General features: G+C 39.3%; 1 protein-coding gene across 1 annotated transcript in view; it reads left to right on the top strand.

The window, feature by feature from the left end:
- The first annotated feature begins 2758 nt into the window (after positions 1–2758).
- Positions 2759–16812, top strand: part of side-II (sidestep II) — a 69856-nt gene continuing 55802 nt past the window's right edge. Inside the window, exons 1-2 of the mRNA XM_017181801.3 lie at positions 2759–3344; positions 12175–12655. Coding sequence (XP_017037290.1) covers positions 12448–12655 — 208 coding nt within the window. The 5' untranslated portion in view covers positions 2759–3344; positions 12175–12447. The remainder of the gene's footprint in view (positions 3345–12174; positions 12656–16812) is intronic.

Raw genomic sequence — 16812 nt, 5'->3', positions numbered from 1 at the left:
TATCATATATTTTTAAATAAAATTCCTCTCAGTGTCCTTGCTGGCGCTTTGGCTTGCGCTGGGAAATGCCGCCACATGCAACGGAAGGCGCATAATTCACAAAACAGCAGGCGATACTGCACCTCCGGAGAGATGGGGCTTCGGTGGGCAGCTGGCAGAGTCAAATGCAATGGGAATCTGTGCACCGTATACAAGAACACTGCCCAGCATTCCACCTTAGGATGCTTTTTGACTCTCCATTTTAATATAAACAAATTGCAAAACGTTCTTATTTATGACATTTTTTCCTTTACTTCTTCGGTTTCTTCGGTAAGTCTCAAAGTGGGAAATGTATGGAATACTGAGTTGCTTTAATATGTATATTTCGGCAAGATTTAAGAAAGTGCTTAAATAAGGATAAAACGATTGATTAGGAAAATATATACCCGATATAAAATAATTTGTTGATTTCTTATTAAAATATTCTACTAAAAAACATGAAAATTATGTTCTCAGTTTAAAACCACAGTTAGTTTGTTGTATGTTAAACCCTTTTTTCGTAAGAATGCTTTGTTTTTCACCAATTGCGGTTACTGCATATTTTCCAGGGTTCCAGGGTTCCAGGGTTCCAGGACTCGTGTCCTCGCACAAGGAAAATTCCATTAACAATACGCATCAATTTGCATCGATCACAGCGGGGCTAACAATATGTCCAATATGCCAAACAGAAACAATGAGGGCAAAAGGAGAATAAAATACGATAAAATGAAATGAAATAAAATCGAGTTGCATTCGTGGGAGTAAGATAAATTCTCTTCGCAGCTGTGCTAACGAGCAGCCCCGGGGAAAGCAGGACGACTGGGGGGCTGATGGCGGTTGGTTGTATAGACTTTTTGTCAAGGCAGCAAACAAACAAGTATTTGCTGAGTAATGCCAATGCTCTTATTTTACGCGGGCGGAAAAAAATGGGGGTGATGGCGGTGCCCTCGAGGAGTCTTTCGCCAGCCATGTCCTTTGCCTTTTGCTTAATACAAATGAAAATGGATGAGCTACTAAGCGTCGTCTTTTGCCGCTGCTGCTGCTGCTGCAGTTGTTGCATTCGAATGTTGCATTGCATTGACTGAATAAAATGAAATGAAAACGTTGCAACAAGCTAACAACGAACCCGTTTCCTCCCCTCCACCCCGCATCCTGTGCTAGGGAATGCACTTTGTTTCTATGACACTCCCCCGGGGGACCGTCTTCATTCACTTTTCACTTTCCCGCTGCGCATGTGTTTTGTCTTTGTTTTAGCCCATTTATTTATTTAAGTCAATTTCGTAGAGTGTGTTTGAGCATTTTGTTGCAATTCGTTTTCGGGTTTCAGTTGCTGTCTGCCTTCTTCGTTGCCAATTTTTATTTGGCGTCCTGTATAAGGCGCGAGCAGCTTGATGACAATTTTTACTTTGAGTGATTGCCGCTCTGTTCATGGGTAGGTTGGCCAGAACAGTCTTTACGGGTTATCAAGGGATACAACAAATTTCACTGAACTAAGGGATAATTAGCTACTTCTGCTTGACTTTAATGGGCTTAGCTTAGTACCTAAAATTACCAATTAAAAATCATGTCCTTAAACTAAAGATCAACTTGTGAGTGTCCATGAATGAAACTAGAACTCTTAATGGGTTGATATAAGAAAACAATAACTTAAGAAACGAAGCCCTAAAATTGTGATAATAAAGGGATGTTTTTTATGACTTTATAGGAAATCTGTAATACATACCACCTTGCTGTAAAATACCCTAATAGCATAAAAAAATAATAAGAATTTTTTAAAAATTTTTATTAAATTTTTAAGAATACACTTACGCTGTTTTACACACTTTAAATTGAATTTACATGAAACGTACATTTCCCGTTACTCACTTATACATTGGTTTGAAACTCCACTAAGCATACGCACTTACCAAATTTATACCTATTTTCCGCCTTGTATAAGAGTTGACGGACACAAAATTTGAGATATTTTCTCTTGAATTTGTTTCATATTCAGCTCTTTTGCTTAATTAATTGTAGCTTAAATTTTGATAATTTTATAATCGTATTTTCAACGATCAGAAATGTAAAGAAGTGGTTAAAATATAAGATAATAGTTTAATTTCTGTTTATAAATACAACTTTGAATATAAATGTACTTTCCTTGGTCAGAATTCTAGGCTAAATCCATTTTTTACAAGGAATGTATATAGTTCTATATTAAGAACCTAAGGATCTAAGAGCTCTAAGCCTTTAAATATTATAGTTTTGTGTAATAATAGAACAGATAAAAAAGAAGCTGATTATGGATGGAAAAAGGATGCTACATATATATTGTCGGAAAGGCCGCCTAAACTATATAAACATGTCCTGTCAACGATAATAACTTTATCGAGAACTTCATCATAACGAATATAACTTGGATTCGGCCAACAAAATTCTTATCTAGCAAACGGTGGAATCGGACAAATTGGTGACACTAGGGCAACTTCTCGACTGCCATTACATTATCTTGTCCGATTTTCGCATTTGCACTTAATCAGTGAGAGAATTTGTGGCGCTCTCTTTATTCAGCCTCCCGTGGGTTTTCGTGGAGGTTACGGCGCTCGGCTTCCTGGGGAGTTCGGCATCGCGTGAGCCTCGCGTGAGCTTCGGCAACCGATGGCCTGGGCTTCGGGCTGACGACTTCCGGCGGGGATTGTGGGGGCTTGTGGGGCTCTGCCCTGGCTGGGCCGAGTCAGTTGAAGCTCAGCCGTCGGACTGTTTGAAACGTTTAAGCGGGGATGCTGGCGCTCGGTGCGGCAGCCGTCGAATAGCGAAGTTATCGGGCCTCGTCCTGCAAGGAGTCGGGTTCGTAGTCGCGAATATAGCATAACTGGTGCCGCCAACAGGACGAATTATCGAAATCAATAAGCGCTAATTAGAATATTCCGCCCCGATTGGGAAGACTGCAGCAGGGCTAGATTGGGAAAGCATTGGGAACGTGAAATGCGGGCGCGGGAAATGTTTGCGTGTTTATGTCCCCGCAATTGCTTGGGAAAGTGAGCGAAAGGAGCCGCTCCACTCCTGCTTGGCAGTTCCTTCTGGGCGCCCTAATTGCCCGCTCTCGTTCGCAGGCATACACTAAAACCAGCTACTAAGTATTGGCCAGGCTACCGCGAGTGTGTGTGCTGTGTTTGTTTGTGTTTTGATGGTCACGTGGTCAGCTCCGAGTTGGCCCACTGCCTCCTTGTGCGTGACAAAAGTGCCGCAGCAACAGCAACAGCAACGGCAGCAAAAACATCCAAATTAGAAACAACAACTGCAATAAAGGATTATCCTGCGTGGGACAAATTTAAATTGTTGGCCAGGTAAGTTGGCCTCACTTTTTGCTCTTTAAGAGTGACTTTTTTGCCGGAAACTTTGTAAGCTAAAGTTTAAATCGCCTCCCGCCCACAGTTCTTGCAGTGAGAGAAAAAATAATATATATAAAGTTGAATAAACGCCTGTTTTATCCTGTAACTTTGGGAAAGCTAACGTATTGAGTTTGCTTTTTATTTGTTTGTGCGAGCAACAATTACGTGACTCTCTGGAGTAAAAGGGAAAACTATTATGAAAGGTTATTATTCAAGGATTGTTTTATAATTTAAAATGATTTATGTTATACAAAAAGGCTCTTGGGAAAATTATACTATTTTAACAAATTTTAATATTCAAGTTACACAGGAGTAACACAGAAGTTTTCGCTGATTTGAAATCTATTTAAATTCTGATGTGATCTTTAGGTATTCTAGATTTCTTAAGACCCCTTAAAGACAGTCAACAATTTTGATACTATTTATTACATGGATTTCATTATTTTGTATATAAAATATTAAACTCATTAAGCTGATTTGACTTTAAACTTTGGCTTTTTTCCCAGTGTGGGCGTTGTGGAATTCGTGGTTTTAAGCTCTTGTCTCGATGCGCCAGTTTTTCACTTTCGCCGCCCTCCCGATTTGCCCCCCGTCGTTCGCAACTTCTATACGTATTCCCCCGTGATCTCCCTCGTCTCTCCCCTCCTTCGACGCCACTGGCCCGCGCCGATTGCCGTAACTTAAAATGCGCCAACTGACTGCCAGAAAGTTGCCAAAAACTTTTGCCTAAAGTTTATTTACTTGTTTTTTTTGCGTCTTTTTTTGTTCATCTTTTTTCCTTTTTTTCTGCCCTGCCTAACTGATCTTTGTTGCCATTGTCTAGCAATGCAAAATACGAGAATGGGAAATTGTTGTCAGTAGAAAAGAGGTAGACTGTTAAGGGGTTACGCCAGCCTGAAAATAATGAAAAATCTAATTTTTTTATTTTATTTTATTTCATTGTAACTAATGTTTTGATCTTAGAATGTTTCATTAGTTCCACTAAAAATTTTGTAAATATATAATTTAAAAACCCTCAATTTCCATTCTGAAAAAGAGATAATTAAGTTTCTGAAAATTTACTTGTGTTATAATTTATTATTTATTTATGTTTGCCAGGAACTTAAAGAAATCCCTCTTATTATTTGTCCAAGATACCTTTAAGACCTAAGAGAACCTTTGACTATATCAAACGAAGATTAAAATACTTTCTTGTCGATGTAACCTTGGATGTTTATAAAGTAAATACAGCTGAAACTGATGTTCCATCGAAGTTAGAGATACTTACAGCACGTGGGAACAGTAAAGTTTCATGGGCTCAGGCCAAGTTAACTTTTGAACCAACTTGGCCCGGAGCAGGCCAAAATGACTTTCAGCTGTTTATTAAATTTGCATGCCGCCTTTCATTAGGGCAAAAGTGACAACTTTCCGTTCGAGCTTCTTTGCAACCTGTTCTGCAAACAAGGACATTTCCAACTTAATTTCAGGGAAAGTAAATAAATTAGTTAAGCAGCAGAAGTAGGGCACAGTTGGGAAAGAGTAATATTTAAATCTTGTCGAGAAATGTCGAATCTCTGGCTCTTATTTTTGGACAATTAAAATATGCAAATGAGCCACCAACAAAGCCTCTCAAATGGACACGCACGACTACCCCAAAAATGGATATAATGGCCAAGGGCTGGCTCTGGCTGTGTGCTGCCAGCCACAGATACGAATGCGGAGATAGAGATACAAATTTGTTGGCTACATTTTTGATTGGCTCCCTCGCGCACTGCCCACAAACATTTTTGACAATTTCCAAAAGCCTAATGGCTAATTGAGCTGGAGGATGGCGGACGGAGTCAAGGGTAGACACTGTCGCCTGCAATTGTTGGACTACGAATTTATGGCGAAAAGTCAATTACGTGCAATGGGTAGAACGGAAAAGGGAAGAGAGATACGTTTCCCCAGAGGGATTCGCAGTTGGGGGGTTAGTAAGTTGACAGTGCTACTTATGAACATGCCCGAGTGCCATATATATGAGGCTTATCGGGGGTATGTATTTTTTCCGTGAATGCGTACTTCAAAAAGGCATTAAGCCAAAGCGTATAAACAAAAGTTATGCATACCCAACCTTAACCGACGACGGGTTAATGTGATTTTAATGTACTTTTTACCCTCCTCCTACCATCGGCCTCTTATCCCTTCACCCCTTGAGCTCTGTATTTCCCTGTGTGTGTGTGTGCCGAGTGAGTTAAAGTTTTATGCAATTTCATCACTCTTTTTTAATGTGTACATTAAGAAAGTTTTTGTACTTCTTCGCAAGTTTCTGCAGTTGTGAAAATTGAATAGTAAATCTTGACATACAAATTTGACCTTATTTTGAAGAGCCTTGTCAAGTTGGCATTATCCTTGATTGCAGAAGTTCTTAATTTAAATGTATGAATAATTTAAATTATTCTTAAAAGATCTAAGGAAGAGATGCTGAGGATGGAGAAGGTGGCTGCTTCCTGAAACAGCCTTCAGCTGTTTGACTTGGATAAGACTTTTAATTTTTTAGAACACTTATTAAAATAGCAAAATAAATTTTGAAAAAACACTAAATTTGAACAGTTATAAAATTTATATTCTTTAGTTTCTATATTTTTCAAAATACTTTTGGTCTTTGCCGCGGAAAAGATTTCCCAGAGTTTAATATACTTTATAAAACCTGGCCAATAAGGCTACTCAAATAGTATAACAAATTGGAAATATGAGGCTTCTATACCAATAAGGACAAAGTGCTTTGCGTGTGGCTCCTTACAGATAACAAAAGGCGCTAAAGGGAACATTTTCCAAGCGTTTGAAATCAATCTTCCTAATGACAGACAAACCAGACAGAATCAGCAACTTGAATAAAAGGCGGCTGGCTGGTAGACACGTGCGTTATTCTGTGAATTTCACGCTCAAGTATCTGGCACTTGGAACGGTAATCGATCCAAGCAGCAACAGAATGAAATGGCATAAAAAGTGTATATTAACAAACGGCAAACAAACCTGACGTGGCACGAAAACTCACAGAAAAGAAGCAAACAGATGTTGGCTGTGGCTGCAAATGATTCCGAAACAATTCTCACCTTTTGAAGGAGATGCTTCAGGTGGTGGCAGCGCAGGCACTCCTCAGGGAGTTCGGTTTAGTTCTTGGAACAGGAAATACAATTGAAGTCCTGGCTGGATAGCTTTCCGTCAGGCTTTGTCTCAATTGATTGATTTGAAAGCAGAGCAATATATCTAAAAGGAAATTTGGGATTACTTGCAATGAATAGAACTCGAAATTTGGTGGCTAAGGCAAATTTGTTTTATTTTTATTTAATTCTAGAGCCGGGAGAGTATTTTCAATAGCCATTAAAATGTAGTGAGCCAGCGAAATTCAATACTAAAGTATATAGTACTTTTCGCAGTCAAAGAGCCCTGCTGGGAATTTTAGTGGGCCTGCCAGCCATTAAAGGTGGGTGGCGAACAGCCAGCCATTCGTCCTTAGTGGCTTCGTCTTGGTTTTGGTCTTTGCATTTATATTGTATATTCAATGATGAGTATGTTATTTTACCGAAATGAAACATTATTTTGCGCAATATTTCTGCCTTTTACGATGCCAATGCCAACAGAATTCTCTGTGGGGGGATGATCAGAGAGTCAGAGGTCTCCATTTTGGGCTACTACACCGCCAAGTCCTCGTCCTTGTGGCTCTCTCATCTCATCGTCTGTGTGTGGCTTATCTGCAAGTTTGATGGATTTTTATCCCTTTTGGCCGCTTCTCCGTGTGGGCCTGCCTTACTTTTATTATTCGTTAGCTCTCACTCGCCTCCAAACCTTCTTTGCCCACATCTTTTTGTGGGCTCCTCGGAATTTGCTTCCGGTTCGGCTTCGGTAGGTAGGTTTGGTCTGGTGTTTTCCGTTTTGCTACTGCTCTCGGTGCAATTTTATTATGCCACCACAGACGCACGCATTTTTATTTATTGTGTTTTCCCTTTGCCCTCCGCTTGGCATTTATTTATACTGGTTACATATTCCATCTCTGTCCCAGCTTCTGTCTGTCTCTATCTGTTTTTATTTTTATTTTTTTCTGCGGTGTTGTCGGTGAATTTATAAATATAAATGAGTTTTGCTCGATGAAGGTTAAATTGAAATTTACATCGGTTTCCTTTTACAAGAGCAGACAGGGACAAGGGGGCAGGGAGCCAAAAATAAGTTGTTTAGCTTGATTGGTATGCCGCCTTGTATGATGAAAAACCTGGTGAAAAGTTGTTTAGAATTCGGCATTTCCCATTTTAATTTTGCTAAGCAACCCGCCGGATATCTCTTTCCTTATCCCTTATTCATGTGCCTTTTCTTTTCTCTTTTTTTTTATTTTTTTGGTGTGAAAACTTTATTTGTCTGGCTGCCTTTTGTTTGGTCTTATCATTTGTCAAAAAAAAACAAAAAAAAGAAAAACTTCCTCAAATTGAATATTTGCATAAGTTTATTGAATCAGCGCCATCGGGAGGGTAATGCTAACCAAACCGAGGGGCGAGCATTCGTTCATTCAGGCCTTCTATCCCCATTTGTGGCATCTGTTTGATTTGTATGTTCAGGGCTTTTCCCTTGGCCAAGTCCATTTCTTGATTTTTCGCCCTTTGCAAACTTTTTGTGCAATATTTGGAATAGAATTTACAAGGACATATACGAGATGTAAGTCAATCCGAATATGAATCGTTATAAACTCGAAATTTTATATAAAGAAATCATTGCAATTAACTTTAAAATATTGATATTAAATATAGTTTTAGAAACTAATACTTCGTAATGTCTTGATAGAAATAAATAGTATTATTCTATAATATAGTACACTGGCATACGCCTAAGTAACACCCATTGATACCATTAAAGGCCCTAAATATTTATCTATAACTTGTCTATCAAAGTTAATCAAGCTGGGAGCTACGCTTGAAGCTCGAAAACAATTTGATTGCGATTGGTTGACCGCAAGAACATATAAACAATAAATATTTATACATGGGCAATGGTGTGCGGGAATGCGACATGAAAAGATATTTCCCCTGCGAGCACATAAATTTCGCCCTCTGCTGTGGCATAAAGCCACTGGCTTAAGTGTTGGCCATATGTCAACCAAGGACTTGGCCCCGTCTTTACATACATGTGTACATATAGATTTATTTGTGCGAATGTACAGGAAGCCGAAAGCATTAATCTCAACGACACTAAAAATCAGATATGGCGCAATCGAATCGTTCGCGCCTCCATTAATGTCGTAATATGAAAGCAATTTTCTTAAATTTTTCGCATATTAAACGCTTTTGCCATTAATAATGTTTTTGGCAAAGGAAAATCAGGGGAGTGGGTGACCAGCGAAGAGAAAAAACCAAAGGAAAATTCTGTGCATGTTCCAAATGATCGCTTCAATAACCACAGAGACTATAAGAAACAGGCAAAACAGGCAGAGAGTCCAGTGGACAGGGAACAGAGAGCAGGAAGCAGGGGGATGCGGAAGCGAGTGGCTGAATGAATAACTGACTGAATGACTAGCGGTCGGAATGAGGCAGCAGCAAGTGCATGGCAGATTGAAGTGACGGACTAAGAGATTGTTTGCTCTGGCCGGCCCTTTGAACATGATAAAAATTTATTTAGACCAAACAGAAAAGAATGAGACTGGCGGGAATAATAAACTACAACGACCAGTACCATAGTCGGGCCCAGACACAAAGTGAGAGGGCCAATCGAGGGTCAGGAAGTGCCGGGCAGCCATTGACAGCAGGGGAGTGGCGAGGTGAGTGGGGTATGCCGCAACTATTGTCTAGATTGCCTCCGTGCATGAGTCCTTACTCGGCTGCAGGAGATCCTTGCTCCGGGCACTTCAGTTCATCCATCCGTCCGTCTCTCAGGCAGCCACTGAATGGCAGCAGCGACAGGCCTCCGACGATGACTGCATGCAATAAAATATGTCCATCAAATGTTTCCTTTCATTCCTATTTCAGTGTTACGTTACGTGTGTTTAATGCTTTATCTTGGGCTCTCAGGGTTTGTCTTGGCTTCGTACTACTTAACTTTTTATATATTTAAGTATAGAATATTAAACCAGATAGTTGAAGTTGTCTTTAAATATCACAAGGATTGAGACTTGGGGGGAAAATAAAATCTATATAGTTCTTAAATATTATATCAAGCAGTGTTTTTATATCGTAATGGTATTTTTGTAATGTACATAATTTATTAGATATTAATAAACCAAAAGAATAATGTAGAAGTTAAATTTTATCAATTTAAAATATTTATTTAAATATAAATAGTTACATTTTCACAATTTACAATAATTATTTAAATATAAATAGTTTTAAGTATATTTTATTTAGTACAAATATTTGGAGTAAAGGTTTTGTTAATCTCAAAAGTCTGATTTAAATTTAATATTTTATATTTAATTTTTAATATTTTAACCTAAATGCTTATGAAATATACTTTGCTCTGCTGAAAATTCTTTGCCTGAAACATTTTTAGATAGTCATAGAACAATTTTAAAGATCGATAAACTATATTTTTTCCCTATAATAGCAATGATCGGGTATATCGATTGTTTTATCGTAAAGTAGAACCATCTTTGCTGCTTAGCTGTCACTTTTAAAGGGTATTTATGACTTGGACATAGCCTGCATTGGCACAAATCTGTTTTTTTTGTTTAGTTTCACGGACTTGTCCCTCGGACTACCCCCACTACTGCCCCTCTGTGTTTGTCTATTGGTTGGATGGTTTTGTTGCTGGTCGCTGGCTCGGCCGGCCGACGTTTCCGTTTCCGCTCGCTGTACGCCATGTTGGTTTTGCCATTGCCCATTTGTTGTTTTTGCTGTTTGTTGGGCGTTCTTTGTGTGGGTTAATGTGCGCACTCGACTGTGCGCAAATTGCTCAAGTGTAGTTCAAGTTGAGCCCTCTCTCCTCCTGCCGCCCACTGGTCTGACAGCTTAAATATTTCCACCCAGTGTATATTTTTTTTATTTTTGCGGAAGGAAAGAACCTAAACACAATTTTTTTTTTTTTTATAATTGCCAGCCGGACCATTAGTTTTATCATCATTATTTTGTGCTGAGGGGGAACCTCCGTTATTCTTATGATTATTATTATATTGCCCCACATTGGCACCTTTCCGGCGGTGGCCCTTGCTGCTTATCTGCTGTCCATATTTTTGGTCGCTTATTGTGCTGTCTTACATTCTTATCATTATTAAGGAGCAGGACGACACTCGGCGGACGCGTTGACAAAATGACAATGGCTGTGGGAGGGGGGATAAAGATGGAACAGGAAGAGCCGAGTGTGGGGAACACACCGTCCAAAGGACTTGAAAAATGCTGCCCAACTTTGGGTTGATTTTTTGGTTTGCGTCTTTGTTGCCTATTGATTTGCCTTTTTGTCTATGCCATCCCAGGGCCAACATCCTTTCCATCTCTGCCATCTTGACGCTTTTGGGCCACCTTTTGGGTCTGTTTATTGGCGCTACCTTTTTCGCCTTTGTCAGCGTTTTGTCCTCTTCTACGGCTCACCTTTAAGTTTCCCTTACCTTCTTCCCCATCCCCGTCCTAGCTTTGTATATTTGCAAATCATTATTATTTTCTGGGGACATCTTTTCCTCCAACAGAGATACATGAGATGTCTTTTTGTTCTTCAGTCGTGTGTCAATTTTTTCTACCGTTATTTTATGTCAGTTATTTCTCTCCATTTTTTTTTGTTCTTGGTTTTTTAAGGGAAAAGCAATATTTCTCGTCCTTTGTTGGATATTGCTTATGGCGAATTTTATCGTTGCTTGCCAATCTAAAGATTGTCGAGGAGAGATATTTGGCTTGAAGAATGTGGGGTTGACAAATGGAAATGGTAACTTTTTGTTTGCGTAGATGTTTTATCTGCAGCTCCAGGGGGGATCCTGGGACTTGAATTGAATTTGGTAATGCAACCCAAACGGCAAATGCTTTATTTACTGATTAGTTTTATATTTTAAATATTTATGAAATACTTAAGTATATACACTTGTTTTATGGTTTAATCTTTAGTTTATAAATCATTGAACAAATTTTAATTTATAAATGTTTATGAAATAAAGTAATTGGAGCAAGAGGAATTCAAATTCCAAAGAACGGCTAATTTTAAAGAAATATTTCAAATTTCAAAATTAACATACAGAGTGAGGTTAAAACTATAATAGTTCCTCTTTCATAATATTTTATTTATATTTTTATTTCCAAGTTAATACCATTGTTAATCATTTGTACTCAGTAATTTGTTTGTATTCGGAAGTCTTTCCTCAGATACAGTACCAAATACCTCTTATTAGGTTAATCAGTGGTTTCATCAACAAAATTAAAACTTTGAGTCGTAATATTTTATTATTCCACTCCAAACTGTCGCTTCAATAATTACTCCCCTTAAACTCCATGACTAATGTTGTCAAACCACCTTTTGATTCACCCTGAGTCCCAGCCCCTTAAAACTTTTCCGGCAAGGTGACGAACTTGCTCATCTCTCTTTTGGGAAACTTTTCTGCCCAAAATTGAGTTTTCCAAACCCTGCGAACATGAACATCTGTGTGAGGTCTTAACAGGGCGCGTCGCCTTACAACTCGATAATTGCGGCTTCAACTTGACTTTAACGGAGAAAAAAAAAAAGAATAAAAAGAAAATGAGAGTCGAATAAAAGAGCAAAAGAAACTTGTTCAACTTTTTAACTAGCCTCCAAAACTAAAAACTTTTCAATACTCAAGCCAATGGAACCAATGGATTCACTCCCCGTCTTCCTCTCTTCTCAATTGCAGCTGCTGCCCGCTAGAACGAAGGAGCCGGAGGAGCCTAGAGAAAGTCGAAATGTGCTTCCATTAGGAGCGGGGAAACCGAAACTGGAGAAGTCGCAATCGAAATCGGAATCGGAGGAGAAAAAGTGCAGCGCAAAATCTGCAAACCAAATCCAACTTAAGTCACATCAAATTAAAATCAACAAGCGGAGAAGGACCAGCGGAGAAGGAGTCAAGGAAGAATTATAAAAAAAAATATATATATATTTATAGAGACAGAAAGGGCGAACCGGGAAAATGAAGTGCAATAAAAGTCAAATGGCCACGTTAACAATGTGGAAAATTTTTATGGTCCTGCTCCTTGCGATGGCTCTGCTAATGCCGGTCACATTAGCGCGCCTGCATTCCACTTCCGGCGTTGGAATGTCCGGCGGAGGCAGCAGCCTGGGTCCTGGCGGAGCAGGTGGCGGCGGCGGTGGAGGCGCATCCTCTAAGGATTCACACGGTAAGTCCACCTCTATCCCCCTTAGTTATTTTATTTTCTGATTATTTTAAATGGCCCTGGCTGCAGAACTGCAGAGTCCAGAGTCCGGGCATGGGCCGAGCCAAGTCCAATAAATAAATTTAAATATTTAACTAACTTGCATTCGGAATGCGAACCACTCGCGACTCGTCCGGAGTTGCCAAAAAAAAAGAAAGAAAGAAAAAATACGGAAAAGCGGGAGAGAAAACTTTAGCACCTCGTTGCAACGGGAGGCACGTTGTCCTGGCACGTGTCCTGGCATTTATGATTTCATTTCGCTCCGTTGTAAGCCGCGCCCCAAGTGCAGCTAGTTCCCCAGTATCTTCTCGTTTGGCTGACTCTCTAAACTGTCCATTAGCACCAAAGCAAATGATTGCTGAATTTTCAGAAGGACGACGAAGGATTAAAGTGATGGAGGTTAGGAAGATATAAATTACTTTGTGGGTGGTGTGGAATAATAATAATCTAATACAAACCTCATTTTAAATCATATTTTTTAGTAAATCCATCACTGCCATATCTTGTGTAGAATTAAATATTTAAAAAATGGTAATCCAGGATCAAAATATAGAACGAGTAGTTGATTGAAAACTTTATACCTCAGAGTTTTCCACTTTTTCTTCTGTGTCCCTCATGCTTTTCCAGTGACAACTCTTGGCTAAGCTCTCGCCACAGGTCTTCGGCAAGTCTTAGGCCGGCCGAAAAAAACAGCTTTCAGGTGTTTTGAAGCTCAGAAGAGCTATTTGACAAAACTGCCAACCAAAAGCTTGGCTATTTATTATGCCCACAGGATGTGAGCACACACACACACACACAGACACCATACGCACTCACACAAAGGAGCAAGGTGAACTGCGTAAATCATTTCCACTTTATGCGCTCTCTAAGCCCGGCAGTGTCAACAAACTGCAGAGACAGAGAGAGAGTAAGAGAGGAATGAAAAGGATGAAAAGGATGGGAACCAGCATTATGGAGCATTAAAAACAAGAAAGAAGTATGCGGCCAAGAGCTACGGCTAAGAGATACCCACTACCTTAGGCTGAGAGAAGTTTCTTTTACTAAAAAAAACTTAAAGACTTTGATATTCGAAAAGGATTTGTTTTTAAACCATTAAAATCGCAAAAAATATTTTAAATAAATAAACTAAGGTCTAAGTAGATAAATTTTTATCAAGTATAGATTGGAAAATAAAATATAATATAAAAAATAAATACTAATTGCTTCTCATAGCAAAAGGAATCACTAGCTTTACACTATAAATTTCAAGAATCAAAACGGTTTTCTTATCCCTGGAATAAATTTTCCCAAATGCTATATACCCTTGAGTCGGCTATAAATAGAACGAGAGCAGGGACCATCTCTTGGCAGTCAAAAAGTTTGGCCGTTTAGAAAAGTGTCAAGCATTTTATCACACGAAACCTACCAGAAAGCAGCAAAGGACAGCAGCAACAACAGCCATAATAAATCTTTAAGGAGCTTGGAGTAAGGAAGGCCTTCTCCTGCCGCCTCTCCTCTCCTCTCCTCTCCTCCGTTTTCACCGGCTAATGCATTCCTGCTAAACAGTTGCCCAAAAAAGTATGCAACGAACTGGGAAACTCGACTGACTTACTGACTTACCGGACGAATTGTCGACGTCGCGCTCCCGCCAACAATTTTCAAAAACTTGTCAACGTGTTGAGTGCAGCAGCCATGTGGCCAAATGCTCGGGGGACGCGAGAAGAATGAGGACGGGTGCCCAGTCATCGCGTCACCTTCGTCGCACCTTCGGGCTGCAAACTTTTGGGGCTAGCAACACGTTTCGACCGACGAAAAATCCCTTCCGCCAAAAACAAACAAGCCGAAGGAAGGACTTGGTGATTGCAGGTTTTTGTTATGCCAGGTAGACGTGTTCCCCGCTGGAGGTTGAAGGATTAAGCCTTCAAAAATTCTGGTTTTGCTGGTTGAAGAAAATGTATAACTTCAATTTGTTATATAATTTTTAGTATATAATGCTTGTGGTTTCTCTTTAACAGAAAACTACTACTACGTTTAAAAATTCTTTACATACATTTTAAATGGATTTCGTTTTCCGTCTGTAACTTGATCAAAACCTGTTATTTCCTTTGCTTTCCAAACTAAACTATGTAATTAGCTACTTCTTTGGCTTCCTTGATAAACTTTGGGCCCTTAAAGCAAGCTTGAAGCGAGCTATTGACAAACATCGGTATTCACCTGACTGGATTGGCCTCCCCCAGCTTTCCTTCGCTTTCCTTCGAATTTTTAATTACACAAAGGGATAAAGTGACAAGATGGTTGACAGGTTAGCAGCAGCAGTGGACAGGGCTGTGGCACGCCCACGAATCCGTGGCTTTAATTAATTAAAATTGAACGCTGAAGCTTGTTCTCTATCGTTGTATATAAAATATAGAGAAGAATACTGTATAACAAACCCTTGATGTATATTCAAAGGTTTTCCTTCATATAGTCAAAATTTGAATTGCTTAGCTGGTAGTGTTTTCCAAGTCTTTGAGGCAGTAAGGAATGGTTTTGCTGCATTTTTGGTTCCTTTGTGCACAGAATTTGCGAATTTTGTCGCGCAATTTTCGCAAAACATCAAAATGCAGCAGCGACAGCAGCGAAATTCAAAGAATTCACCACAAAAGCTTTTAAGACAAAGGCTTTTGCGGAAATTCTCAAAAAAAAAAAAAAAGAGAAGCATTGTACGCAGCAGGGCAGTAGAAGGAGGTCGGTGGGCTAGACGACAGATCACAAAAGCCCTGATACAAGGAAAACATTCGCCGTGCAGCCTCAGATTTTGGAAAGAACATTTCAACCAAAAAACCAAGGAAAATGAAAGTTTACACGTCGCGGCCAGGCGTCTTTTTTGTATGTGTCTGCCCGTGGCTCGCCTAAAATATACTAGGAAAATTTCTAAAGAGTCGCCATGGTAAAGGGTTCTTTCAAGGCGAGAGAGAGGGTGGCACACGGAGAGTGGGTGTGGTACAGAAGCGGGCCCTGGTGAATGGAGCATGAAACCAACTTTTTGCTCCGTTGCCTTGTCGCCTGGTCTTGTATTTTTGTGACTTTCATTTGCCATAAATTATTTTATGTTATTACTATACAATATAGACTAGGGAAGAATGGCGAGAGGGACAGGCAACATGGAAGGTAGTGAAGGTTTTGCAAGGCCAGAGTAGAAATTATTACAAAATATTTCTAAAACGAGATCTATTATGAAATTAGGCATTAAAATGGGACAAATCCAATGTGTTATTCTATTAATATTTATTATTATTATTTGGAAATTTAAACGTTATGCATATTATTGTATTAGGTGCGATATAATATGTTATTTATTGGGGTATAAAAAGCTTCTTAGCTCCCTAACCAATGTCTCTATGGATATTCCTACAAAGCAATTAATACCAAACCAATAAATTAAGCCGTATCAATTCCGAAACGCTTATCCGTTTAGATTAGAGTTCATCGTCGTTTAAGGACTGTCAACCGTAACTCATTAGAATGCCGTGCCAAAGCAATTATTCTTTACTTGGAAATTCAGTCGACGCGACGTTTACCCGAACCAGAACACAATTAAGGCTAAACCTAACTGCATTGATCTATATAAAAACAACTACGATTAGCTGCCGGCTGGCGGGAAAGCCAATTTAAAAATAGGGAAACTTTCTTAGACAAACAAGTGGAGGAAAGCATTTTCTATTTGTAGGCACGGCAATGTTTAATTTTCCTTGACTTCAGGTAACATCAAACATTCAAGCACAAATTGAGTACCGGGAAACGGAAAAAGCCAAGTCCCAGGACAAACAACGCCTTCGTTTTATTGCTGATGATGATGATTTCGTGCCCGAAGAACTCTTTAATGGATATCGTGTTTTATAATTAATATTTATGGCCAATAAACATACGACGCTGCACTAGGAAGGGAGCAATAGAGGAAGTAAGGCAATGTAAATATATATATATTGTAGACTCTGTATGAATTTATATACAGAGTCCAATGTTCTCGACTTGACCGGATTGGAGGACTCCGCCTTGTTTCGTGCTGACCAGTGATTATGTAATAATTAGCTGTACATTAACTATTTGTAACCATGAAATTCCGTACGGCAAGCAGCCCATTCCACGGGAAACTATCTGCA

The sequence above is a fragment of the Drosophila kikkawai genome, chromosome 2L (assembly GCF_030179895.1).
Source record: "Drosophila kikkawai strain 14028-0561.14 chromosome 2L, DkikHiC1v2, whole genome shotgun sequence".
Taxonomy (NCBI): domain Eukaryota; kingdom Metazoa; phylum Arthropoda; class Insecta; order Diptera; family Drosophilidae; genus Drosophila; species Drosophila kikkawai.
Note: the sequence above shows the minus strand (reverse complement) of the source record. Positions and strands in the feature narration are given on the sequence as shown.